Raw genomic sequence first — 27,033 nt, forward strand, 5'->3', positions numbered from 1 at the left:
AGATGAGGTGGGGACGGAATGAGGGGGTGTTATAGGGGAGGGAGGGAGAGATTGATTGACTCTTCAACAGGTGAGCTGAAATGTATAAATAGGAGGAAGATGCACGTCTTGAACCAGAGACCAGTCCACTGTGTTACTGCCTCAGCAAGAGGCAGAGCGAGAGAGAAAGAGCAGAAGGGGGAGAGAGAGGTAGAGAGAGGAAGAGAGAGAGAGAGAGGAACACAAACAGAATAAGAGAAAGAAAGAAAGAAATATAAAAAGAAGAAAGAGGAGAAAGTAGACCAGAGAAACAGTCTGTGGTGGTCTTTGCAAGCGAGCACCCCAGTTGGGACGAACACAGATACACACACAGCAACCAACAGAGAGCCAACCTCCAGTGTCAGGCAGGCAGTTGCTCCTCTGACTGGGTTATGGAGGTCTGTTATGCAGTCCTGTTCTCTGGAACATTATAGCCCAGTGGAACCCACCTCTTATAATCCGATTATGATGCTGATGATATCAGGGCAAGCCTGTTCCCAGTGGGCAGACCACAGCAAACAGTTAGCATATTAACCATGCTCATTAGAACCAATTAGAGGACCTCTATACCAGGCGGTGTCAGAGGAAAGCCCTAAAATTGTCAAAGACTCCAGACACCCCAGTCATAGACTGTTCTCTCTGCTACCACAAGGCAAGCGGTACTGGAGCACCAAGTCTAGGTCCTAGAGGCTTCTAAACATCTTCTACCCCCCAAGCCATCAGACTCCTGAACATCTAGTCAAATGGCTACGCAGACTATTTGCATTGCCCCCCACCCCACTCCACCACTGCCACTTTCTGTTGTCATCTATGCATAGTCACTTTAATTACTTTACCTACATATACATAAAACCTCAACTAACCGGTGCCCCCGCACATTGACTCTGTACTGGCACCCCCCCCGTATATATTGTTACTTACTGTTGCTCTTTAATTACTTGTTACTTTTATCTCTTATTCTTATCTGAATTTTTTTTAAACTGCATTGTTGGTTAAGGGCTTGTAAGTAAGCATTTCACTGTAAGGTCTACACCTGTTGTATTCGGCGCATGTGACTAATACAATTTGATTAGATTTTTATTTGATTTGATAGCGGCACAGATACTGGACAAGACTGATAGCACCAGGCTAAACCTGTTCCAGTCATTTGGGGCTTTTCTCATTTGACAGGTCCATGTACAGCAATTACATTGTTGAGCATAGACTACTGATAAGATATCAGGCACAGACAGTCCCCCAAGCATCCTCTGAACAAAATTAGGACTGGGGGAGAAAATGAACTTTGATTTGGACATGCATTTTTATGTTGACTGTCTTTCCAAGCTGTTTTATTAATGAGTGACTGTATGACTTTCCAGATTCATATCAGACTGTAATGCCATATTTCATTATGTGATATGATTTTATGACTTGAGCTTCCTGTTGTGTGATGTCATGGGCAGGTTTGGCCAATGAGGAGAAGAGTCCGATCAGTCTAGAAGACCTGAAGACCAGTCTGTGGTCAGAGTTCAGCAGTCGTGACCTGAACAACATGCTGACCACCGTGTGCTACCAGGTAGATAAACACAAGTAGAAGGCTCAGGAAAAACAGAATGTGAGGTATCATATATCATTAATGCTTGCACAGAACAATCCAAAATAGATGTTATGAAATCAGAGCTTTTAGATAGAGCTTTTAGACAGAGCTTTTAGATAGAGCTTTTAGATAGAGCTTTTAGATAGAGCTTTTTAGATAGAGCTTTTAGATAGAGCTTTTTAGATAGAGCTTTTTAGATAGTTGTAACTTGCGGTTGTCACAGCATTTGGTGCATATTATTAGCGTTTGAGATAAACTTTTACTTGTGTTGATGTGTGTGGATGACATTGAGCAGGGAGGGAGCTGTACTTCCTGGAGATGTTTTTCATGGAGACAGAAGAAGAAACCAGCCTCTGTTATATGTGTCTATGATGAGAGAGTTATTAAGAACCAAAGCTGAATTCAGGGACTTTCACGTAACTTCTTGAAAATACTTATCTTGATCGTACTGTATATTTTGCATATGCTTGACATGGGGATGTGATGTGTTTTGCTGTTACGTGATGACTTAGTGTGACATTTTAATCCACTGTGGATTACTACAACGCTTTGATCTTTTTGACTCTTAATACTGCAGTCTTTCATTGCATACCCTGATAGCCATAAGACCATTTCCATCTTTAACTGACACCGCAAGTTGAGGCTATCAGCTACAGGACAAAAGACAGACATTACCAATGCCACAGCACCTAAATACAGAGATGACCAATAAACCAAAACAAAACAATAGTGTCTGCAAGTACCAAAAAAGACGACAAAGAGAGCAGGTAAAATGTTGTACTGTGTGTACTGTAGTGTAGGCTATATCTGTCATCTTCTATCCGCACAGCACAGTCATCCACTCAGAATACAAAACAAGGTAGACAGTGAATTCCCCACTCAGATGATTGGCAGGTCTTACCTGGAATACTGTGTGTTGCCAAGATGTTACATCATTTTTCATCCTCTGGGAGAAGACAATCTGAATGCCAAAAAAGGAAATATATTCAAAGTGAGGGTTGGTGTGATACTAGTGCAGAATAGGAAATGTAGACTTGTTCTAATCCTTCCTAGACCAGTCACGACCATTAAGGCTATTTAAAGAAGATAAATCCTTTGTATTCATACTGCATACCAAAATAATTGAATACAAAACAACTGATCAAACATAATTGATACGCCTCCTTTATTTCAGAGAAAACCCACATCATAACATGGTGGTTCATTCTGCATTCGTTTAGAACATTTCATTAGTACGATACATCACATTAAACAATTTCATATTCAGTATCCTGTGCATTGGATAACACAAATAGCAAATATATCCATACAAATATAAAATGAAACAAACATATATGTACAGTACACATGGTATGTTGAATTAAAGGCTAATCATACTACAGTTACATCTCCCTCACAGCACACAATTCTAAACAGCTTCTTAATGGCAGAAGGGGTGTATTCCTAGTAAGGCTTTAAGACAATGTTGTTACAGCCAACCTTGATGTGTTGCACTGTACATCAGAACACAAAATTGGTGGAGGAAATACAGAATAAACTGCAATCGAGCAACATGCAAAATGTTTATTATATTCTATTGAGGCATTTACTTTATGTTGGTATTCTTATCTTGTTTAATTCTTATTGTTGTTGCATTGTGGAGGAGGAACCTGTAAGTAAGAATTTTGTTGGACAGTGTATCCCATGTGTATCCTGTACCTACGACTAATAAAACTTCTGCTGTGAGTTGCAAAAAGAGTGCTCCAAAAACGTGTCCAGTTCATAACTTTTATTGGTTTTGGAAAGAAGCAAACTTAGTTTCTCATCGGATCATCTTAACATTGTCTGAACAAACACATCTTGCACATGTGTTTGACAGAGAAACAGTGCGGAACCCAAAGCAGTCGAGCTTAGCACGCCACACACAGACGTACTCCCTGCTCTGGTCTTCAGTTCTCACAGTTAACATGACAACAGGTCAACGAGTCTATTGGTTGGTGGACCACTTCACTTTAACACTATACCGTAACTGTATGCAGACACACATTACATTATCCATGCCGTAACACTTAGCTTGAACCCTCCCTCCATCATAAGCACGACCAGAGATCATACATAGTTCATAAACAGTAATAACATTACCAATGTAATTTCTGTTAACTATAGTTAGGTGTGTAAAATAATGTTCAAGTAAAGTGTTACTCACTAAACAGCTATACAGAGAGCTACATGACACAATTCATTGATGCCTTACTTAGAAATGCCAACTAAATGGTCAGACAAAATGGACATGTAAGACACTTCTATGGCAGTTCTAAGGCAGCCGTATAAATGGTGCTATGTAGCTTCATGAAGTTCAGATAGTATGCTGACATACTTATGATGCCCACACGAGGAGACCTTTTAAGTTAAATGTCATCACACACATTTTGTTCTCTATGTTGAATATCAGAGCATTCAGGAAGTTCCTAACATTATCAGCACAGTGTTTTTCACATGAAACAATATGTTTTTTTTGTTGTTTAAAAAAATATTACACTTATTTCTCTATCTTTTAGAGGACTGTCTGGAGTACACACATAAAATACAAAAAGCGTTTTGGTCATCTAACCTCCCTCCAAAACCTCGTCACCATGTCATCTCACAGAGACCATTACCATTATGCAAAATAAAGCCATGGATTCAAGCGCTGGTTGGTTTGATCCGAAGGGGAGTTCATGCTGTTTGATGCAGAATAACACATTGAGGTGAATGGGAGCAGAGCATAACATAGTCAAAACCTGACTGATTATCCATGGTAATAACTATTAGTGTAACTCTAAATAACACTGCTTTCATACTGCCTGACGTACGCATCCAGGTAGCTATTCATCTTGTTTTTTATTTTATCCCCCCACGCGCATATATCCTGTAGTCAAATCTTCTGATGCACTTGAGTTAAAAAATTATATATCTGAAATAAATTCAAAAATTATACCTTATACATTATACTGTACACAGGTTACCCAACTACACAAATAGCAAAAAAAGATAATTAGAATATTTATACCTTCAAGGATTCTAAATTGCGATACCATTCAAATTCTATTCATATACAGAATCACATACTTTTTACATACTTTTTAAATCATTATCATCAATAAATAAAAATAGAATGCTGTAATGTACTCTGAAGTAAGTCTACCACTGCTGTGTCAGGAACAACAGCTATTTGACAATACAAGGAAAACACCAAACGCCCTTTCAGATATATATTATTAATTTAAAATGAGACTTTGTACAGGTTTTTTATTGAGGGAAACATATTATATTTGTTTTATATTGCAACCAAGAATGTATTTATTGTTGCAGCCGCCTAACTACTCAGGACTTTCTGATATTTTCTGAGGAAAATGTTGAGAATATATGTTTGAACCCGGTGTTAAATCACTGCATTCAAAGAAGAGAGAGGAAAGTGGTAATGGTCACCATCCAAATGAACAATGTCCTTTAAACCTGCTGTGCCAGCGTGTAACGCATTAACTGTTAAAAACCCAACAGCATAAAAACTCCAATACCCAGAATTCTATGGTAGGTCTAACCGTGTCCAATCAGAGGCATGCGAAAAGCAGCACGGGGAAGAATTAGCCCCTCCCTTAAACTGAATGGAGGAATGTGACATCATTGTGCGTCTATTCATCTTAGTTCACTCAATGGCACAAACCAATGGTCTTTTCATACATCCTCTCCTAATACCACATATTTGTTGTTGCATCTAAAATAAATACAGTGTATTATGTGTTAGGTTCACGGTTGAGACCGTGATTTTGCAGTTGAGTAGCTAGGTAGCTGTAGCAGTGTTTAAGTTTGAACACCACACGTTAGAGAGGGGGATAGAGAGGCAGAAGCATGTACCTTTAGAGAGGGAAACCCGGGTGGGTATCTAGAGCAGCAGCAATACAGATGTTCTGAAATTAATACATTTTACAAATACAATAATTACACCCTAAAACGGTCTACGAGACTATATGCAAGCTATACAATACTGCTGGGTACAGTAGGCTGTGTGGCCTTGGCCTGTCTGTCTCGCGGGTTTAGAAAGAAGTGTCTGTCTGTAGGGAGGTGGTGGTGTAGGTCTGTCCTCTGTAGTATAGGATTTCATTAGTCCATTGAGATGATGATCTCCAGTGTATTTGTTCAGTAGTAGTATGAAGTATCAGTTGTCTGCCAAGTATTTTCCTGAAAATGACAAACATGCCTTGGGTTTGAATACTTATGTGTGAAAAGGAATCATACATGCAACTATGTACACATAGCAAAACATATTTTACGATAATACTGTATCATAACAATGTAATAACACCAATTAATATCACAGTGATACACTATTAGTTTAGAATCATGTTATTATTACACTATGAGCGTTATGCTAAATTGAGTCAATCTTTCCCTTACTCTGGTATTTTGTGAAAGATGGGATGCACTCCATAATAATTTAGGTGACATTATTTCTGTTTAGCAGAGTAAGTGAAGAAAGGCAGTGTCTCACCTGCAGCGAATCTCTTCTTGATGAGTGAGAAGCGGTACCCTGGCCCAGCCAGTTCTATATCACAGCCTGACAGAGTGCTGCCCTCACTGGTGAACTGGACCGCCAGGGGAGAGGGTTTACTGGGGCCCTCCGACAGCTTGAACCGTGCCAACAATGAGCCAATGCCTAGGGACGTCACAGAGAGGGACAAAGGTTCAATATACTGCACAAACATACACATGCATATACAGTACCAGTCAAATGTTTGGACGCACCTACTTAATCAAGGGTTTTTCTTAATTTTTATATTTTCTACATTGTAGAATAATAGTGAAGCCATCAATACTAAGACATAACACATATGGAATTATGTAGTAACCATAAAAGTGTTAAACAAATTCTTTGACATTCTTTGAGATTCTTTAAAGTAGCCACCCTTTGCCTTGATGACAGCTTTGTAACACTCTTGGCATTCTCTCAACCAGCTTCATGAGGTTGTCACCTGGAATGCATTTAAATTAACAGGTGTGCCTTGTTAAAAGATAATTTGTGGAATTTCATTCCTTCTTGTAGGGGTGGTACACAAAAGATAGCCCTCTTTGGTAAAAAACCAAGTCCATATTATGGCAAGAACAGCTCAAATAAGCAAAGAGAAACGACAGTCCATCATTACTTTAAGACATGAAGGTCAGTCAATAAGGAACATTCAAAGAACTTTGAAAGTTTCTTCAAGTGCAGTCGCAAAAAGTGCAGTCGTGTCTCTGTGAGATGCAGAGTAGGTGAACGGATGATCTCCGCCTGTGTGGTTCCCATCGCGAAGCATGGAGGAGGTGGTGTGATGGTGCTTTGCTGGTGACACTGTCTGAGATTTATTTAGGATTCAAAGCACAGTTAACCAGCATAGCTACCACAGCATTCTGCAGGGATACGCCACCCCATCTGGTTAGCGCTTAGCGTGATTATCATTTATTTTTCAACTGGACAATGACCCAAAACACACCTCCAGGCTGTGTAAGGGCTATTTTTTATTCATTTATTTATTGAACCCTTATTTTACCAGGTAAGTTGACTGAGAATACATTCTCATTTACAGCAACAACCTGGGGAATAGTTACAGGGGAGAGGATGGGGGATGAATGAGCCAATTGTAAGCTGGGAATGATGAGGTGACCATGATGGTATGAGAGACAGATTGGGAATTTAGCCAGGACACCGGGGTTAAAACCCCTACTCTTACGATAAGTGCCATGGGATCTTTTAGTGACCACAGAGAGTCAGGACACCCGTTTAACGTCCCATCCGAAAGACGGCACCCTACACAGGGCAATGTCATTGCCCTGGGGCATTGGGGTATTATTGTAGACAAGAGGAAAGGGTGCCTCCTACTGGCCCTCCAACACCACTTCCAGCAGCATCTGGTCTGCTGGAAGTCTATTTGACCAAGGAGAGTGATGGAGTGCTGCATCAGATAACCTGGCCTCCACAATCACCGACTTCAAACCTACTGAGATGGTTTGGGATGAGTTGGACCGCAAAGTGAAGGGAAAGCAGCCAACAAGTTCTCAGCATATGTCGGAACTCATTCAAGATTGTTAGAAAAGCATTCCTCAAGAAGCTGGTTGAGAGAATGCCAAGAGTGTGCAAAGCTGTCAAGGCAAAGGGTGGCTACTTTGAAGAATCAAAAATATAATATATATTTTGATTTGTTTAACACCTTTTTGGTTATTACATGATTCCTTGTGTTACAATGTAGAAAATTGTAAAAATAAAGAAAAACCCTTGAATGAGTTGGTGTGTCCAAACTTTTGACTGGTACTGTACATCACTCACGTACACGCGCATACACACAAACATGCAAACCTGTCCCTCCACAGCACACAGCATGATATCAATGAATCAAATGTATTTATTAAGCCCTTTTTACATCAGCCGATATCACAAAGTGCTATACAGAAACCCAGCCTAAAACCCAAACAGCAAGCAATGCAGATGTAGAAGCGTGGTGGCTAGGAAAAACTCACTATAAAGGCAAGAACCTAGGAAGAAACCTAGCGAGGAACCAGGCTCTGAGGGGTGGCCAGTCCTCTTCTGGCTGTGTCGGGTGGAGATTATAACAGAACATGGTCAAGATGTTCAAACGTTCATAGACGACCAGCAGGGTCAAATAATAATAATCACAGTGGTTGCAACAGCTCAGCACCTAAGGAGTAAATGTCAGTTGGCTTTTCATAGCAGATCATTCAGAGTTAGAGACAGCAGGTGCAGTAGAGAGAGAGAGTTGAAAACAGCAGGTCCAGGACAAGGTAGATCTTGAATACTTGCCTGTTCTTTACATAGAAATCCTATTAAATTACTAGAGGAGCTATGTCATAAACCCGCAAAGTTCCAGAATGGGGTGAAAATGGCAGCCATATCGCTCAGGGAGAAATCCAAACCAGTCTAATTGGAATGAATGGCAGTAGAGGCATAATCCTGATTTTACTTACGCAGAAAAATAAAAGGCATGTGTTATATCAGAAATTGTGAAATAGAATTAGTCAACCTAAAACATTGTCATATGATTACAAATAAAGGTTATATGGGTTTTATACCAATTTTCTGTCTAAATAGCCTCAAACAGACCATAAATGTCTACATTTGTGTTTTCTTGGAAAGCTGTGAGTGCTATTATATGATACAATATCAGTACTCGTTGCATTTACAACTTGTATAAGTCCTATCATCAACTGATTTCAGCCAGTGTATGGCTGTTGATTGACTGCATTGTTTTAATGTAATGTTGGCATATTAGCAGTTAATTTGACAAATTCATGGAATCATTGCTCTAAAACTGTCTGGCTAGCTAGCTAATAAATTCTTCAAATTCATTATTTTATACAATATCTTATCACAGCACTGGCAAACCATGGTTGACCAACTCCCTGACCAAAATGGCTGACCTTTATCCCATCATAAGAAGGTTCATGTCCATTTTAGTATTTTAATTCCTAATTCTATGGTTCTTTAACTCATCTCTGATCATTATGACTGTTGGAACCATCTCCAGACAGAAGGGGGCAAGAGTGAGTTAAATGGGGCAAAGGCCAAACGTCATGTACAGTAAGTCAAAGGTAATGTCATTATTAAAAGGGTCTGTTCATCTGGACTGAAAAACACTAATGTATCCATCCATAGCTAAATGAGCCCTATAAGGCAAACATTCAGGTAACTACCTAAATAAAGGAAACACCAACATAAAGTGTCTCAATAGGGCATTGGGCTTCCACAAGCCAGAACACCTTTAATGCGCCTTGGCATAGATTCTACAAGTGTCTGGAACTCTAATGGTGTTTTGTTGATGGTGGCGGAAAACGGCGTCTCAGGCACCACACCAGAATCACCCATAAGGGTCAATTGGGTTGAGATCTGGTGTCTGACACACACAACCCTTTAAACCCCCTTTGAGACCCCTCTTTCAAAGTCACTGAGATCTCGTCTAGCCATGGTAGCCAAAATAATGGGCAACTGGGAAATTTAATACGTGACCCTAAGCATGAGCGGATGTTAATTGCTTAATTAACTCAGGAACCGCACCTGTGTGGAAGCACCGGCTTTCAATATATTTAGTGTTTTTTTCATTTTGGCAGTTACTTGTAGGTTGAGTTTGATTATTAGCTGACCATACACCCAAAATCTAGTTAGTCAGTCAAAGCCAAGCTAAGATGGCCTGTTGAGGAGTGACAGACTCCATCATAGCTGGAGGGGTGCTCTCATTTTATCTCTCAACAATGAAATAGGGTGCATGCCAGGCAGCAGGCTGTCAGCCAGCCTAGTGGAGTCTGCCACTAGCATAGTCAGTGTAGTCAGCTCAACTATCCCCATTGAGACCATGTCTGTGCCTCAATCTAGGTTGGGCAAAACTAAACATGGCGGTGTTTGCTTTAGCAATCTCACTGGAATAAAGACCTCCTCCATTCCTGTTATTATAGAAATATATTGTGATATCTCAAATCTCAAAATAGGGCTACTTAATATTAGATCCCTCACTTCCAAGGCAGTTATAGTCAATGAACTAATCACTGATCTTGACGTGATTGGCCTGACTGAAACATGGCTTAAGCCTGATGAATTTACTGTGTTAAATGAGGCCTCTCCTCCTGGTTACACTAGTGACCATATCTCCCGCGCCTCCCGCAAAGGCGGAGGTGTTGCTAACATTTACGATAGCAAATTTCTATTTACCCCCCAAAATGACTGCGTTTTTGTCTTTTGAGCTTCTAGTCATGAAATTTATGAAGCGTACTCAATCACTTTTTATAGCTACAGTTTACAGGCCTCCTGGGCTGTGTACAGCGCTCCTCGCTGAGTTCCCTGAATTCCTATCCAACCTTGTAGTCATGGCAGATAATATTCCAATTTTTGGTTACTTTAATATTCACATGGAAATGTCCAAAGCCCCACTCCAAAAGGCTTTCGGAGCCATCGTCGACTCAGTGGGTTTTGTCCAACATGTCTCCGGACCTACTCACTGCCACAGTCATACTCTGGACCTAGTTTTGTCCCATGGAATAAATATTGTGGATCTTAATGTTTTTCCTCATAATCCTGGACTATCGGACCACCATATTATTACATTTGCAATCGCAACAAATAATCTGCTTAGACCCCAACCAAGGATCATCAAAAGCTGTGCTATACATTCTCGGACAACCCAAAGATTCCTAGATGCCCTTCCAGACTCCCTCCACCTACCCAAGGACGTCGAAGTACAAAAATCGGTTAACCACCTTACTGAGGAACTAAATTTAACCTTGCGTAAATCCCTAGATGCAGTCGCACTCCTAAAAACAAAACACATTTGGCACAAGAAACTAGCTCCCTGGTAAACAGAAAATACCCGAGCCCTGAAGCAAGCCTCCAGAAAATTGGAACGGAAATGGCGCTCCACCAAATTCTAAGTCTTCCGACTAGCTTGGAAAGACAGTACCATGCAATATCGAAGAGCCCTCACTGCTGCCCGATCATCCTATTTTTCGAACTTAATTGATGAGAATAAGAACAATGCTGAAAGTGTCGCAAAGCTAACTAAAAAGCAACATTCCCGAAGAGAGGATGGCTTTCACTTCAGCAGTGATGAATTCATGAACTTCTTTGACAAAAATATCATGATCATTATTAGAAAGAAAATTACAGACTCCTCTTTGAATCTGCGTATTTCTCCAAAGCTTAGTTGTCCTGAGTCTGCACAACACTGCCAGGACTTAGGATCAATGGAGACACTCAAGTTTTTAAATCTTATATCTCTTGACACATTCATGAAAATAGTCATGGCCTCTAAACCTTCAAGCTGCATACTGGACCCTATTCCAACTAAACTACTGAAAGAGCTGCTTCCTCTGCTATGTTGAAGATAAAAAAAACGACTCCCTAATCACCAGATGTGTACCAAACTCACTAAAAGTGGCAGTAATAAAGCCTCTCTTGAAAAAGCCTATATCGAATCTACCATTCCTATCAATTTATTTTTTTAAAGCTGTTGCGCAGCAACTCACTGCCTTCCTGAAGACAAACAATGTATACAAAATGCTTCAGGCTGGTTTTAGACCCCATCATAGCACTGAGACTGCACTCGTGAAGGTAGTAAATTACCTTTTAATGGCGTCAGACCAAGGCTCTGCATCTGTCCTCGTGCTTCTAGACCTTAGTGCTGCTTTTGACACCATCGATCACCACATTCTTTTGGAGAGATTGGAAACCCTAATTGGTCTACATGGACAAGTTCTGGCCTGGTTTTGATGTTATCTGTCGGAAAGATATCAGTTTGTCTCTGTGGACGGTTTGTCCTATGATAAATCAATTGTAAGTTTCGGTGTTCCTCAAGGTTCCGTTTTAGGACCACTATTGTTTTCACTATATATTTTACCTCTTGGTGATGTCATTCGGAAACATAATGTTAACCTTTAATGCTATGTGGGCGATACACAGCTGTACATTTCGATGAAACATGGTGAAGCACCAAAATTGCACTCCCTGGAAGTCTGTGTTTCAGACATGTGGAAAAACTCGGTCAAAACAGAGATGCTAGTTCTAGGTCCAAAGAAACAAAGAGATCTTACATTGGATCTGACATTTCATCTTGATGGTTGTACAGTTGTCTCAAATAAAACTGTGAAGGACCTCAGCGTTACTCTGGACCCTGATCTCTCTTTTGACAAACATATCAAGAATATTTAAAGGATCTATTTCTTCCATCTTCGTAACATTGCAAAAGTCTGAAACTTTTTGTCCAAAAATTATGCAGAAAAGCAAATCCATGCTTTTGTCACTTCTAGATTAGACTCCTTCAATGCTCTACTTTCCGGCTACCAGGATAAAGCACTAAATAAACTTCAGTTAGTGCTAAACAAAGCTGCTAGAATCTTGACTAAAACCAAAAAATGTGATCATATTACTGATTTCAAGGTTTTACTGCTAACCTACAAATCATTACATGGGCTTGCTCCTAGCTATCTCTCTGATTTGGTCCTGCCGTACATACCTACACGTACACTACAGTCACAAGACGCAGGCCTCCTCATTGTACCTAGAATTTCTAAGCAAACAGCTGGAGGTAGGGCTTTCTCCTATAGAGCTCAATTTTTATGGAATAATCTGCCTATCCATGTGAGAGACTCAGACTCTGTCTCAACCTTTAAGTCTTTATTGAAGACTCATCTCTTTAGTAGGTGGTATGATTGAGTCTAGTCTGGCCCAGGGGTGCGAAGGTGAACGGAAAGGCACTGGAGCGACGAACCGCCCTTGCTGTCTCTGCCTGGCCGGTTCCCCTCTCTCTACTGGGATTCTCTGCCTCTGACCCTATTACGGGGGCTGAGTCACTGGCTTACTAGTGCTCTTCCATGCCATCCCTAGGAGGGGTGTGTCACTTGAGTGGGTTGAGTCACTTACCTGATCTTCCTGCCTGGGATGTTGCCCCCTCGGGTTCGTGCCGTGGAGGAGATCTTCTTCATGGGCTATACTCAGCCTTGCCTCAGGGTAGTAAGTTGGTGGTTTGCGGATATTCATCTAGTGGTGTGGGGGCTGTGCTTTGGCAAAGTGGATGGGGTCATATCCTGCCTGGTTGGCCCTGTCTGGGGGTATCGTCGGATGAGGCCACAGTGTCTCCTGACCCCTCCTGTCTCAGCCTACAGTATCTATGCTGCAATAGTTTGTGTGCCGGGTGGCTAGGGTCAGTCTGTTATATCTGGTGTAATTCTCCTGTTTTAGCCGGTGTCCTGTGTGAATTTAAGTATGCTCCCTCTAATTCTCTCGCTCTTCCTCTCCCTCTCCCTCTCCTCCCGGAGGACCTGAGACCTGGGTCTATGCCTCAGTACTACCTGGCCTGATGACTCCTTGCTTTCCTCAGTCCACCTGGTTGTGCTGCTGCTCCAGTTTCAACTTTTCTGCCTGCGGCTATGGAACCCTGACCTGTTCACGGGATGTGCTACTTTGTCCCGGACCTGCTGTTTTCGACTCTCTCTCTCTCTCTCTACCGCACCTGCTGTCTCGAACTCTGAATGCTCGGCTATGAAAAGCCAACTGACATTTACTCCTGAGGTGTTGACCTGTTGCACCCTCTACAACCACTGTGATTATTATTATTTGACCCTGCTGGTCGTCTATGCATGTTTGAACGACTTGGCCATGTACTGTTATAATCTGCACCCGACACAGCCAGAAGAGGACTGGCCACCCCTCAGAGCCTGGTTCCTCTCTAGAATTCTTGCTAGGTTCTTGCCTTTCTAGGGAGCTTTTCCCAGCCACCGCGCTTCTACATCTGCATTGCTTTCTGTTTGGGGTTTTAGGCTGGATTTCTGGACAGCACTTTGTGACATCGGCTGATGTAAAAAGGGCTTAATAAATATATTTGTTTTAATTTTACTGATATTAAGGGTCACACACATCACACCGAATAAGGACCTCCCGTTCATCTACTGATCGACTGCCGACATTTTTGCGTGATTCTACATGTAAAATCGGTTGGCACTTAGTTCGCAAGTACTCTCGGCAGGCAAACGTTATTGATGTGTTTCAAGCCCTTAGAGCCTGTTGTTGTCATGACGCGACTTCACCAATTCTTTTTGATTAGTACTTTAGTGGAGAAGATGATAACAAGGCATTACTGATTCCTCCTGGGTATAAACAAGGTTATTTACCTCCATTTTCAGATTTCTGGGAAATATCAGGAATCTTCCACAGGATTCTTTGCTGCTCTGCGTTCCTGGAAGAACAGAATTTAATGTAATCTGTTACTCTCTAAAAGCAAGGAATAGGTTTCATCTGGGTTTGGGAAACGGGCCTTTTCAAACAAGAAAAATGAATGTCTTCACCACAGGGCTGAGCCATAGAGCCATTGGATGTCTCCGACTGAAGCAGCCTTCAACTTTTAATTATCAAATTAAGTGAATTTAATTCAATACAAATGTATTGTATACAGTTCTGACATGCAGTATACTATTTGGTCTTACCATGCGGCGGGGGGAAGCACAGCCAGTAGCTTGGTGACCCCTCCGTCTACGGGGATCAGGAACTGGACGTTGTTGAGCGCCACGGGCGTTGTCATGGAGCTGCCGTTGTACTTGTAGTCTATTCGGAGGTCCGTGCTGGTGGGTTCACACCGCCAACTGGCTGCCAGGTTCAGGGGGGTCGACGTGAGGCCCTGCGCTGATACCTGCACACATAAACAATACAGAGGAAAGAATGCATAATAACATTAAACTGGAATAGTAACTATGGATACAGACTGGACAGGACAGACTTTAAATGTCTGGTTTTAAATGGGTCAACCTTGGACACAGAAAGAAGACATCACTTGATCTTTATGGATCAGCCTATAATCTAGTACCAGTTGCAGACAGAGAGATGGGCTGACCTGGTATTGGTTTCTGTATCTCTATAGTAGAACATAGTTCAGCTCACCTGGTATTTGAGCATGTCCACATTGTAGTATGTGGCCTGGGGTTTCTGCTCAGCCACCTTCTTTAGATGGGTCATCAGGTTTGGCATGTTCACCCAGAAGGTCTTGCAGTCAGGGTTGGGTGTTGTGGCGGTGTCACTATGTGGGCACATAATATGTATTTTATCATATGATCTAATATCATGATTGATCCATCTAAACTTTAGTCAACACATAGACACAACAGAGTACAAGTTATCTTTGTATCTACTACACAGAGGTCAGGACTATTGCAGTGCAGAGATTGCAAACAGATACTGAGTGCTATACAACAACAACAACTGTGATGCATTTTACACATGAGAGTGCAGAATAACCTTGGAATGAGGTGGTTAGTCAGACCACTGGGATGAATTCACAGTGACTCAGAGCCCAGTCAGAACTGGACGGGTGGATTGTTTTGTTACAGCATGATTTTAGGCGTTCAATGTCACATGTTCTAAATGCTACAGGGTGTAGTGAGTTGTCTGAGGGGTGTTATAGAGGTCTTTACCAGCAGAGTAGCTGGGGATTAGGCAGCACATGCTCCAGCCAGCTGTAGTGGGTTATGCTGAAGGTTAGCACGGCAGGGGACGGGTTATTGGCAAAGTGCCGCGTGATCCCCGCTGGAAACGACAGCACCATCTCGCCTGTGATCTTCACAACACACCTTTTGACAGGGACACGGGAGGAGGTTAGAGCATCCGAAGGATGAGAAAGAGAAGAACAGAGTAAAACAAGGAGAGAGATATCATAGAAATGAAATGGACAGAGGGAAAAAGAGTAAAAGAGAGAGAGTGGAGAGAATTGGGAGAAAGATAGAAAGGGACAGAGAGAGACAGAGAGGGAGAGAAAAAGGGGGGAGAAAGAGAGGGTGCATACAGTGAGAGACATCTCCTAACGTGTTTGAGTGGACCTACTTGTTAGGGTTGGCTCCTTTGAAGAAGGCATTGACCGTTTCAGTAAAAGCTGCCGCCACCGGAAGGGTGTCCTGGGCCCCCATGGTGAGAGGGCTGGGTCCCCTGGAGCAGCCTGTTTCAGACAGCACACACACATTTAATGGCAATACAGAAAGGAGAGAGAGAGAGAGACTCACTCAGACAAAAAAATGTTGGAGAGAGAGAGAATGAAAAGCAGAAAGAGAGAAGGAAGACTTTCAGCATTAAACACAACCCATGTCCATAGTCCTCACAAACCACCACAGCTACTACTGTACTAAACCCTCTATTTTCTGTTCCCTAACTCTCCATCTCTCAACAGCCATGTGTGGATGAAGATGGAGAACCAAAGAGTGTGTGAGAGAATCACTGTATTCATATGTTGTATTTATTAAGGATCCCCATTAGCTGCCTCCTCCTCCTGTGGTCCAGCAACATTAAGGCAGTTATATACAATTTATAATATTACATTTTGTAACACTTTACTCAATACATTTAGTGTGTTCCCTCAGGCCACTACTCCATTGTCACATATCTATGTAATTGAAATGAGAACGAATACCTGTGTGTGGGTGGGTTTAGCTCCTATGATATCCCATTACCTTGTTAAATTAAATGTTGGATGTACTGTACATCAATGTGAAGTCCCTTAAGACTGTTGGACATTGTTGTACAATTTCAGGTTTCACTATATTTACAGTAGGAGGGTTAATAAAGCCAGTTACATGAGGAGGTTTGTTGTGATTCGGAAACACTGAAAAGCACTGAGAAGACCGACAGAAATAAAGAATGAAAAATAATTTTACAAAGAGAGAGAGAGGACATGCGTATTCCAGACATACTGTTGATGCTGAGTCATTGTGACAAAATCAGAGAGAGATCAATACCCAAACCCAAAAGACAAAAGAGAGTGAGTCCACACAAAAAAAGAAAAATGACAAAAACAGATTAGTAAAGTACATGAAGAACGATCAATGATCAGGAGGCTGAAGAAATTTGGCTTGTCACCTAAAACCCTCACAACTTTTACAGATGCACAATTGAGAGCATCCTGTCGGGCTGTATCACTGCCTGGTACGGCAACTGCACCGCCCACAACCACAGGGCTCTCTAGAGGGTGGTGCGGTCTGCACAACGCAACACCGGGGGCAAACGACCTGCCCTCCAGGACACCTTCAGCACCCGATGTCACATGAAGGCCAAAAAGATCATCAAGGACAACAACCACCCGAGCCACTGCCTGTCCACACCGCTATCATCCAGAAGGCGAGGTCAGTACAGGTGCATCAAAGCAGGGACCGAGAGACTAAAAAACAGCTTCTATCTCAAGGCCATCAGACTGTTAAACAGCTATCACTAGCGCAGAGGCTGCTGCCTACATACAGACTTTAAATCATTGGCCACTTTAATAAATGGAACACTAGTCACTTTAATAATGCCACTTTAATAATGTTTACAAATCTTGCATTACTCATCTCATATGTACAGTATATACTGTATTCTATATGATCTATTGCATCTTAGCCTATGCCGCTCTGTCATTGCTCCATATATTTATATTTATATATTCTTATTCCATTCCATTCCTTATTCCATTAGGTATTTGTTGTGGTATTGTTAGATATTGTTAGAAGTACAAGCGTTTCGCTACACTCGCAATAACATCTGCTAACCATGTGTACGTGACCAATAAAATTTGATTTGATGATCTTTTAGGAAACGGCAGACTTGTGGACACCGAATGTGAAATGAGAACGAATGACTACACGAGGAGGTCGAGAAGGAGTGAGAGGAATAAGACAAGATGACTGCATGTAGAGGGGCGCAGCAGTTCGCTTGGAGGGAGTGAGATGTGGCCATGACTGAAGGAGTGAGAGGAGTTAGAGGAGGGGGGAGGAGTTAGAGGAGAAGCTTGCACAGATGAGGCCCGGGTGAACCCGAGTGAGTGTGTGCACTGCAGTTAGCCATTGTGCAGACACAACTTACCTTCAAAGGTTAAATAAAACTTCCCTCTGTCAAACCAAACCAGGGAAGGCTGGTCATTCTCTGTGGTGGGGCAGGGAGGAGGGAGAGTGGGTGAGGAGGGTGGGTGAGAGGAGGAGGAAGAGAGAAGGACAGTAGCATGAGTCACATGGCAGGTCCATCACACAACACAGTGAGGTGAGGTGGGGTAAAGAGGGGTGCATGGCACAGCAAGCCAAAACACTGCCAGGACAGGACAGGAACAAATTGTGCGTGACCCTGTGTGTCTGTGGGTCATTTCACACTATAGTCCAACCCGAACCTTACTGTGCAGGCTCAGATCATATTCTTTCCACATTGTCCTTTCCAGCATGGTTCCAGGAAGCAACTGGACATGTCAGATAAGCTTAGTACAGCTCGGCTCAGTAGTGTGAAAAGGTCCCGTGTGGGTGCGTGGGAGGGGGTTGGAGGTTGGACCAGGTGAAGTTAGATATCTGGTGGTGGATGGTGGTGTTGAGTCTCTTGGAGAGAAAAAGCCAAGCCTGGAGGAGGACTGACTGGGAATGACACCTGTCATACAATACTCATCTACACACTGCTATAGAAAACCATTACCATTACATGAATCCTTTTAAATCACATCCTCCTGTCCTAATGGTTTTTGTGTCATGCTCTGTCTTTCAATACAGATGGAGCCTGGCTGTTGGACTGTCTGTGGACCACAGAAAGAGTAGCTGCTGCTTCTGCAAACGCTAATGGGGATCCAAATAAATAATCAAATCAACCTGATGACATACACCATGGGGCAGTGATGTGGGTAAAACCATGGGTGGAGGAGGGGAGTTGGTCGAAGGGATCAGTGTTAAGGTGTGACTGCTTAGGGTGTGATTGGGCCCTTTGGGTGTAGTGAGTAGATGGCTGGAGTAGATGGATTGAGTGAAGGATGACTGTGGGTGAAGACAATAGAGAATAGTGGGCAGGTGTTCTGATGGGGGTGGTTAGTGAAGTGGAGCAGAGTGTAGTGGAGCGGAGCGTAGTGGAGAAACATGTTCCCATGGGGTGGAGTGAGAGAGAAGAGGCGGTCTGGGACAGAGGGAGGGGGGTAGATGGGGGTCAGGGTGAGAGGTTTGGAAGTTCACTGTCTGTCTGTCTGTCTGTCTGCCTGCCTGCCTGCCTGCCTGCCTGCCTGCGTTGTTCTGAGAGTTGAGGAGAAGGTGGCACAATAATTACCAACTGGTTGGAGACACTCATTTTCCTTCCAGACTTCAAAAGAGGCTCTGTCTGTATCTGTGTGTGTGTGTGTGTGTGTGTGTGTGTGTCAGGGCAGTCGCCATACACTAGCTCGACACCAAATATTTAATATAGGCTGCTACAATCAAGCAGTTTAGCAGACTTTATGTAACCGATGTGAAATGGCTAGTAGTTAGCGGTGGTGCGCGCTAATAGCGTTTCAATCGGTGACGTCACTCGCTCTGAGACCTGAAGTAGGGTTTCCCCTTGCATTGCAAGGGCCCCGGCTTTTGTGGCGCGATGGGTAACGATGATTCGTGGGTGTCAGTTGTTGATGTGTGCAAGGGTCCCTGGTTCGAGCCCGGGTTGGGGTCGAAGAGAGGGACGGAACCTACACTGTTACATTGATGCTGTTGACCCGGATCATTGGTTGCTGCGGAAAAGGAGGAGGTCAAAAGGGGGGTGAGTGTAACCGATGTGAAATGGCTAGTAGTTAGCGGTGGTGCGTGCTAATAGTGTTTCAATCGGTGATGTCACTCGCTCCGAGACCTGAAGTAGGGTTTCCCCTTGCGTTGCAAGGGCCGCGGCTTTTGTGGCGCGATGGGTAACGATGCTTCGTGGGTGTCAGTTGTTGATGTGTGCAAGGGTCCCTGGTTCGAGCCCAGGTTGGGGCGAAGAGAAGGACGGAACCTACACTGTTACATTTAGGACCATGCGGATGCCTGGGAGCGGGAGGGAAGGATGATTGTATGGCTGGCTGGCTTTATGGAGAGTGCATGGACGCAGCTGCAGGGAACAGCGTGACTTTTTCTACAAAACAGTGCAGAGGTAAAGATGGCTGTAGTAGATCGCTTTAGATAGGTAACTGCTGTTTGACTTGACATGTAACCAAACTGGAAATGTTATTCCGCTGCTGAGCTAGTGCGTAGCAGCTAATTCTTGTAGAATGTTAAGTCCCCTACTGACTGAAGTGAATGAAGCTACAGCAACAAGGTGATAATGGCTGGAGGAAATTTGACTTGTTTTTGCTGTTCTCCAAATTGCATTAGAGAGTTTTTAAATTGTGTAGCAATGCAGTAAATTAGCTTCAATTCCTTGGAGGAATAACCCCCCCCACCCTCCCCCTGTTACTTTTCCATACCCTAGGTTTAGCTGAAATGACGCCCCTGGAGTGTGTGTTTGTGTGTCTGGATCTCGATGCCACAGAAGCTCTTCAGACAGACTACACTCTTAATACACATGAACACACACTCATACACACACAGCACTGCAGACTGCAGAGTAACAGCATGCTTGAAAACACAGTGCTCTCCATACAGTACACACACAATGACTATCATACAAAACAGGGACGTTGCTGTGGCAATGAGGGCAGGACAGCCAAAGATACCGGTTTGGGAAGATGAAAAAGAGATGCATGGCATTTCAGTTTTCTGAAAAAAGTATCCTTGGGATACTTTGATATGAGAGTATGTGAGTAAGATAGGCAGCGAGAGAGGTGTTTCACCATTTATCAAAGTAAAAAAAATGAAAATGTAATCCGTGGCGTACTCCAATATCTCAGTTCAACATCTACTCCCCTCACAAGATGGCTGCCATCCATTCTGAGATGGCTTGACAAAAACAAACAAACAAAGCAAGAGCATTCTCATGGACGGATGACGTATGACATCATCATGGGTAAATAGGCATCATCGGACCCCTTCCAGGTCCCACCCCACCCCCAGCCCCTTCCTCTCAGATAGCCCCCCTCCCTTCATCCACACTATACTGTACCTGCCAGAGAATCAAAGGGCCTCCCAAACGTAGGCAGTTTGTCTACAAATGCATCATCTTCTGACATCACGTCAAGCGACAGCCCAAAAGAAAAAGGAACAAAGACAAGAGCAAAAACAAAACAAAAAGAACGCAAATCAAAAACAAAGGAGAAATCTAACTGAAGAATAAAACCATGTAAGAAACAATGGTGACAATTAAAAATGTACAGTCTCAAAGTATGGAGGGCATGTTGTGAACTCAAAAATGATGGCTGGATGAAAAATGTTGAGGGAAAAAAAAATCTATGGGATGCGAAACACAAGGTATGATCAGCACTTCAATTGTGGGCTCTCCGCTCGCTAAGCCTACTTAGGTTGCAAATCATATTTTCTACTATTCTCCTTATTTATCTAACGAAAATATGACAAATGCATAATGCTTTGAGTATCTAACAAAACAGTAAATACCCAGCAAACCTTTACCACATTATGCTTCATTTAAGTGATGATTTACAATGTCGCTCTTTGGGTTTAATACCATATGTTCCTTATGACGGCCTGTATTATGTTGTAATATACTGTAGGTTCCTTTTCCCCTAGCTGAGTGAATGGTTACAGTATATTTAACCATTACATTATGACTTATTAGGCATTTCTACTCTTGAAAATCCTATACCACATTCACAGAAATGCAGTGTAATACATTGAGTGAATACTGTACTCGAGCAGATATACACTGAGTGTACAAAACATTAGGAAAACCTTCCTAATATTTAGTTGCACCCCCTACTGTCCTCAGAACAGCCTCAATTCATTAGGAATGGACTCTACAAGGTGTCAAAAACTGTTCACAGGGATGCTGGACCATGTTGACACCAATGCTTCCCACAGTTGTGTCAAGTTTGCTGGATGTCTTTTGGGTGGTGGACCATTTTTGATACACATGGGATACTGTGTGAAAAACCTGCAGTGTTGCAGTTCTTGACACACTCAAACCAGTGCGCCTGGCACATACTACGATACCCCGTTGAAAGGAATTTAAATGGATGTGGCCATCTCAGTAGCAGAAATTGACCAAACCACACAGGCAACACGGGCAACACAGCACAGACTACCACAGTAGCACAAATAACCACACTAGCACAGATAGAGATAAGAGATGATGGTGTACACACACCTGACACAGAAAGGGTGAGATTTTTACCCACGGTGGGGGTGGTGGCTGCACTCAGGGAGTTGTTGGAGGAGATAGAGGAAGTGCTCTCGGCCCGGGCCAGGGGGGCAATGGAAGGGGGGCTGGACGAGTGACTGCCCGGGGGACTGAAGGGCCGGCTCTGGGGGGACAGAGAGAGAGAGAAAGAGAGAGAAAGAGAGAGCGAGAGCGAGAGAGAGAGATTACAGGATTTACTAGTATCACTGTTTTTATGTTCAGACACCCTCACAGTTCAGCATACATTTTTTGGGGGCTAAAAGTGAAACCATAAAAAATTGAAAGTACAGATATCTCAAGGTATGGAGGTACCATACAGTATAAACATCTTAAGAGGGGGAGTGTCTTTTTGAGGTGGGATTTGAGCTGTTGTTGTTTCTGTTTAAGTACAGTGTAAATAGAGATGGACAATATCACATACCATGTCCCCCTTGCTGGGTTTCCCAGGGGGCAGTTTGGGTCGTGAGGTGGGGCGTGGAGGGGGAGGGGGCGGGGTGGGGCTGCTGAAAACCGCTGATGGAGCTGACGGTGTAGCAGGACGAGCCGGAGAGGATGCTCCTGTATGGGGACAAGAAGACATCTGGGTTAGAACACCATGACATCACCGTCCAGAGAGTTAGAACATCATGACATCACTGTCCAGAGAGTTAGAACACCATGACATCACCGTCCAGAGAGTTAGAACATCATGACATCACCGTTCAGAGAGTTAGAACATCATGACATCACCGGCCAGAGAGTTAGAACATCATGACATCACCATCCAGAGAGTCAGAATATTACAATCTGGGGAGATCCTTGAACATGAAAACAAAAAACTGACCAGACGACGGAGTCAAGAACATCTAGTACATTCTGGAATAATGATTGGTTAACCTGGTGTCCTGTTTACAGAACATTATGTTTTATTGAATTGCTACTGAGCTGAATTGGAAAGAATTCCAGTCAAACACAACACACACCAGTCCCATGGTTGCCTGTTCAGTGTTCAATGTGAATTTTGATACAGTGCTATTTGGGATGTTAACTAGATTCGTCCCACTGTACTTGCCTTTTCATTTAAAAAATTGTAATGTCTGACATTTGACTGCATTGTTAGGAGCTAGGAACATAAGCATTTCGTTGCACCACTATAACACCTGTTAAACTGTGTACGCAACCAATAAACTTTGATTTGACTTGGGCCAGTCCATTTATTGGGGGACTATTTTCCCACAGTGGGACAAGACATTCCGGGCCTGAATTCTCACTCATCCTGACGTTCCGATGTGCAGTGTCAGCGAGATCTGTCCCAGCTGTGTTTTCAGTCCTCAATCCTGGTTTCCCATTCCCTTTGTGTTAAACTAATCAAACTGTCGTTGTCCTCATCATGGTCAGCATGCGGCCTTTCTGTAGCCTACAGGCTGGAGAGAAAATGGATGACTATCACGTTCTGACCAGTAAAGGGGTCATTTGTTATTGTAGTTTGGTCAGGAAGTGGCAGGGGGGTATTTGTTTTATGTGGTTTGGGGTGTGTGTTTATGTAGAGGGGTGTTTTTTTAGAGTTTCCGGGGTTTTGGTCTATGTTCTATGTTATTGTATTTCTATGTCTGATCTAGGGTGTTTAGTTCTTTGTTTAGTTAATTGGGATTGGGCCTTCAATTGGAGGCAGCTGTTTCTTGTTGCCTCTGATTGAAGGTCCTATATATAGGGGTGTGTTTGTTATGGGAATTGTGGGAGGTTGTTTGTGCACTGCTATGTTCAGCCTGCATTACTGGTGAGCTGTTGTTTTTGTATAGTGTGCGTCATAAAATAAAGATGAGCATTCACGTACCCGCTGCATTTTGGTCCACTTCCTACGACGGCCGTTACAATGACAATGTAATGAGAAGGAAACTTTTAACATCATGCAGGTTTCTCCGATCAAATAGCCTACCTAAATTGCGCCGAATCAAATAAAAAAATGTGCTGACATGCTAACAACCTAAAAACCTAAATCCTAAAAACAGGACAGGTCCAGGTAAAATGGACAACATGGAATAAACTATCAGGCTACTAACAACTGCTGTGCAGGAGTTTCATCCCTTGGGCTAAATTGTCATGAGTAGTTTCTAGTTTGTATATGTACATTTTTTTTATCATAGCGCAAAATAAAATCCTTCTGCATTTCCTGCTGTGTAAATATTGAAAATAGGCTCAGGATAACTCCTGATAAAGTTGGGTAGCTGATAGTCAATGCTTAAATAGCCAAATTTATTAGTCACAGGAATCAGGACAAATAAAGCCAATGCAACGGCCTGTTTTACAAACGGTGGCCCTACCACATGGATGGGCATTCACAATTCCATTGTTGGCCGACAAGGTCGGCTACACCCCAAGTAAGCACGGACTGACGCCGACTTCTTTTGGAAGTCTCTTTTGGTCTGGTCTGGACCGGCCATCTTTTTTTGGTGTTTTACAAATGGTGGACCTACCTTATAGATGGGCATTCCTAAAACTCTACTTCAGCTGACACTGTAGGCTATACCTCAGTAAGCACAGGCCAACGCCTTTAGGACATCTTCTTTTGGTGCAGTCCGGACCGGCCTTGATTTCAACGCATATGGACATTGATTTTTGGTCTGAACCAATCATAGGCGTCGATGTTTGGTTCAGATTTTGTCCAGTCTGGACCAGCCTTGATTTGGCCCAAACATACATGTCTAGAAATTATGTATTTTCAACTTTCATTCATAATTTAAATTGAACCTAACTTCCAACGTCTGGAAAATACATATTTTAGATGTCTTTTCAACATCATTTTGCTTACTGGAACTATTCTAGTTCTGCGGGGGGGCGTCACTTTTTTTGTCTCGCCTAGGGTGGCAGATCGGCCTGGACCGCCCCTGTATTTCAGTCTTCGTGTGATATATATAAAGTGTTATATTGGGATGCAAACACCAAATGTAATACATTTCAACTCTATATCTGACATGGTACAGGTTTCTTCTTTTTTTTAAGCCCATAATCATGTGCATGAGGTGTATACTTTTGTTTCAAAGTAGATTTGTTTAAGACTACCAAGAAACACTCTGTGTGACCCTGATTTAGCCCACTGCCGTAAAGGTTAAATAGATAGGGAGAAATGGGTTCATTGGCTGAGAGTTCTCAACCCACTTCTTACTGATAACACTCAGCCACCCACACACACACACACACACACACACACACACACACACACACACACACACACACACACACACACACACACACACACACACACAGCCTCAATGTGATATACTGTTTTGTAAGACAAGCTGTACATCTAAACAAGAGCAGGCAGGGTTTCTGTACAGTACCTCCACAGCTCATATACAGTCTTTAATGTGTTTAACTTTGACGATTGTGATATGGGAGTCAGTCAGCATTAATCTAGCAACATTAAACAATGTAATGAAGATATCTCCTATTCACAGTAGATTGCAATGAGCCGCTCCAGGCAAAGAGCAAGCCACACCAATCTAATCATTGCCTTAAATAGATAGTCAGTTAAGAACCAACTCTTTATTTACAATGACAACCTATCAAGTATGTGCTTACACTAGCTAACTGCATGATACAGCAGAAAATGTCTACAACACAGACACTGATTCTGACAGTGGTCAGGTGGGTTTTTCTGTTATGGATGAGTGTGACGCTTGGGGGTACTCACCACTACCCATGCCCCCTGTCGTGGGTCCTGGCGAGGACACAACTGCCCTGTACGTAGGGGGTGGAGGAGGGGGAGGCGCAGCACGGGACACCTGGCCAACATCTTTGGGCGAGGCGGCGGTTTCAACAAGGCCCTCGTTCGATGGAGCAGGCGGGACAGGCGGAGCTGCCCCTTCAGGACTCTTCCGTTCCTCCTCGACAAAGACAAGGGGTCTGGGGATGGTGCGTGAGGGCTCGTCCACAACGGCAGGGCCAGGGGGGCTGGTGGGGGAGACAGGTGTCCTTGCTTTGGGAGGAGAGGGGACCGCAGGGGGGACAGGGGAAATGCTGGGGGGTGAAGGGGCAGGGGGAACAGGGGCAATGCTGGGGGGTGAGTCAAGAGGGGGGACAATGGTGGGTGGAGGAGTGGGGGGTGGTGTATGGTCCTTTGGTGGAAGTGGTGTGGGTGGGGGTGTAGGGTCTTTAGGCACGGGTGGGACAGTGGGTAGGTGGAGTGCTGGTTCGTCTGTAGGGGTTTCAGAGGTGGGTAAAGAAGAGACCGGTTCTTCCTGTGGGGGAGGGGAGGTAAGGAGAGGGGGGAGAGAGGGAGAAGGGTCTTCCGAAGGGAGAGGGGAGGTGGGTACAGGAGGGGCGGGGGGATCTTCTGGAGGGGCTGGGGACGTTGGTAGGGGTGGGGCTGGGTCCTTCGGAGGGGGCGGTCTTTCAGAGGCTGCCGATTCCTCGCTGAAGCAGACCCACTTATCGGCAGACTCCTCGCCAAAGGCAGAGGGCTCCGCTGGGCCGAAAATGTTGTCCAGGTCCGGGATGGAGGTCTTCCTTCCTGAGCCTTCTGTCGATACTGACAATTCTGACAAACAGTCATGTGCAGGGAGAGAGGACCATAACAGTTTGTATGAGAATGAGAGAGAGCCGACAGAGATAGAGAGAGAGAGAGAGAGAGAGACAGCAAATGCAAGAAAAATAAAGCAATACAGAGAAAAATTAAACATACAAAGAGGGGATGGTTTGGAGATATATGAGGTGTAGGGAAGAAGGGAGGGAAGGGAGGAGGGCTGGAGGGAGGGATCGAGGGATGAGGGGTCTTACCGGCAGCATCTACAGAGGGGGAGCTGGTCGGAGGGGGGGAGGTTGGGACATTCTTGGGCGGAAGCGGAGGCAGAGCTGCAATGACATCAGTGCGGCCATGAGCAGCATGGCACTATAAAGGGTGGCACCATCTAGAGGCCCCTGGGGTTAG

At 43.5% G+C, this 27,033-nt stretch overlaps 1 protein-coding gene across 11 annotated transcripts in view; it reads right to left on the minus strand.

Annotated features, from left to right (window-relative positions):
* Positions 1-2,735: 2,735 nt before the first annotated feature.
* sgip1a (SH3GL interacting endocytic adaptor 1a) overlaps positions 2,736-27,033 on the minus strand; it is a 76,451-nt gene continuing 52,153 nt past the window's right edge. For 7 of the 11 annotated variants that reach the window (XM_045687788.1, XM_045687787.1, XM_045687789.1 and 4 more), the window contains 13 exons: positions 26,883-26,957; positions 25,798-26,643; positions 22,549-22,685; positions 22,095-22,251; positions 20,937-20,993; positions 17,955-18,014; positions 15,951-16,062; positions 15,545-15,700; positions 15,015-15,150; positions 14,564-14,766; positions 14,252-14,316; positions 6,102-6,266; positions 2,736-5,791 (listed from right to left, as the gene is read on the minus strand). In XM_045687788.1, the coding sequence (XP_045543744.1) occupies positions 5,769-5,791; positions 6,102-6,266; positions 14,252-14,316; positions 14,564-14,766; positions 15,015-15,150; positions 15,545-15,700; positions 15,951-16,062; positions 17,955-18,014; positions 20,937-20,993; positions 22,095-22,251; positions 22,549-22,685; positions 25,798-26,643; positions 26,883-26,957 (2,192 nt within the window). In that variant the 3' untranslated portion in view covers positions 2,736-5,768. The remainder of the gene's footprint in view (positions 5,792-6,101; positions 6,267-14,251; positions 14,317-14,563; positions 14,767-15,014; positions 15,151-15,544; positions 15,701-15,950; positions 16,063-17,954; positions 18,015-20,936; positions 20,994-22,094; positions 22,252-22,548; positions 22,686-25,797; positions 26,644-26,882; positions 26,958-27,033) is intronic. The other 4 variants (XM_045687793.1, XM_045687790.1, XM_045687792.1 and 1 more) reach the window with 4 other exon arrangements.

The sequence above is a fragment of the Salmo salar genome, chromosome ssa10 (genome assembly GCF_905237065.1).
Source record: "Salmo salar chromosome ssa10, Ssal_v3.1, whole genome shotgun sequence".
NCBI lineage: Eukaryota > Metazoa > Chordata > Actinopteri > Salmoniformes > Salmonidae > Salmo > Salmo salar.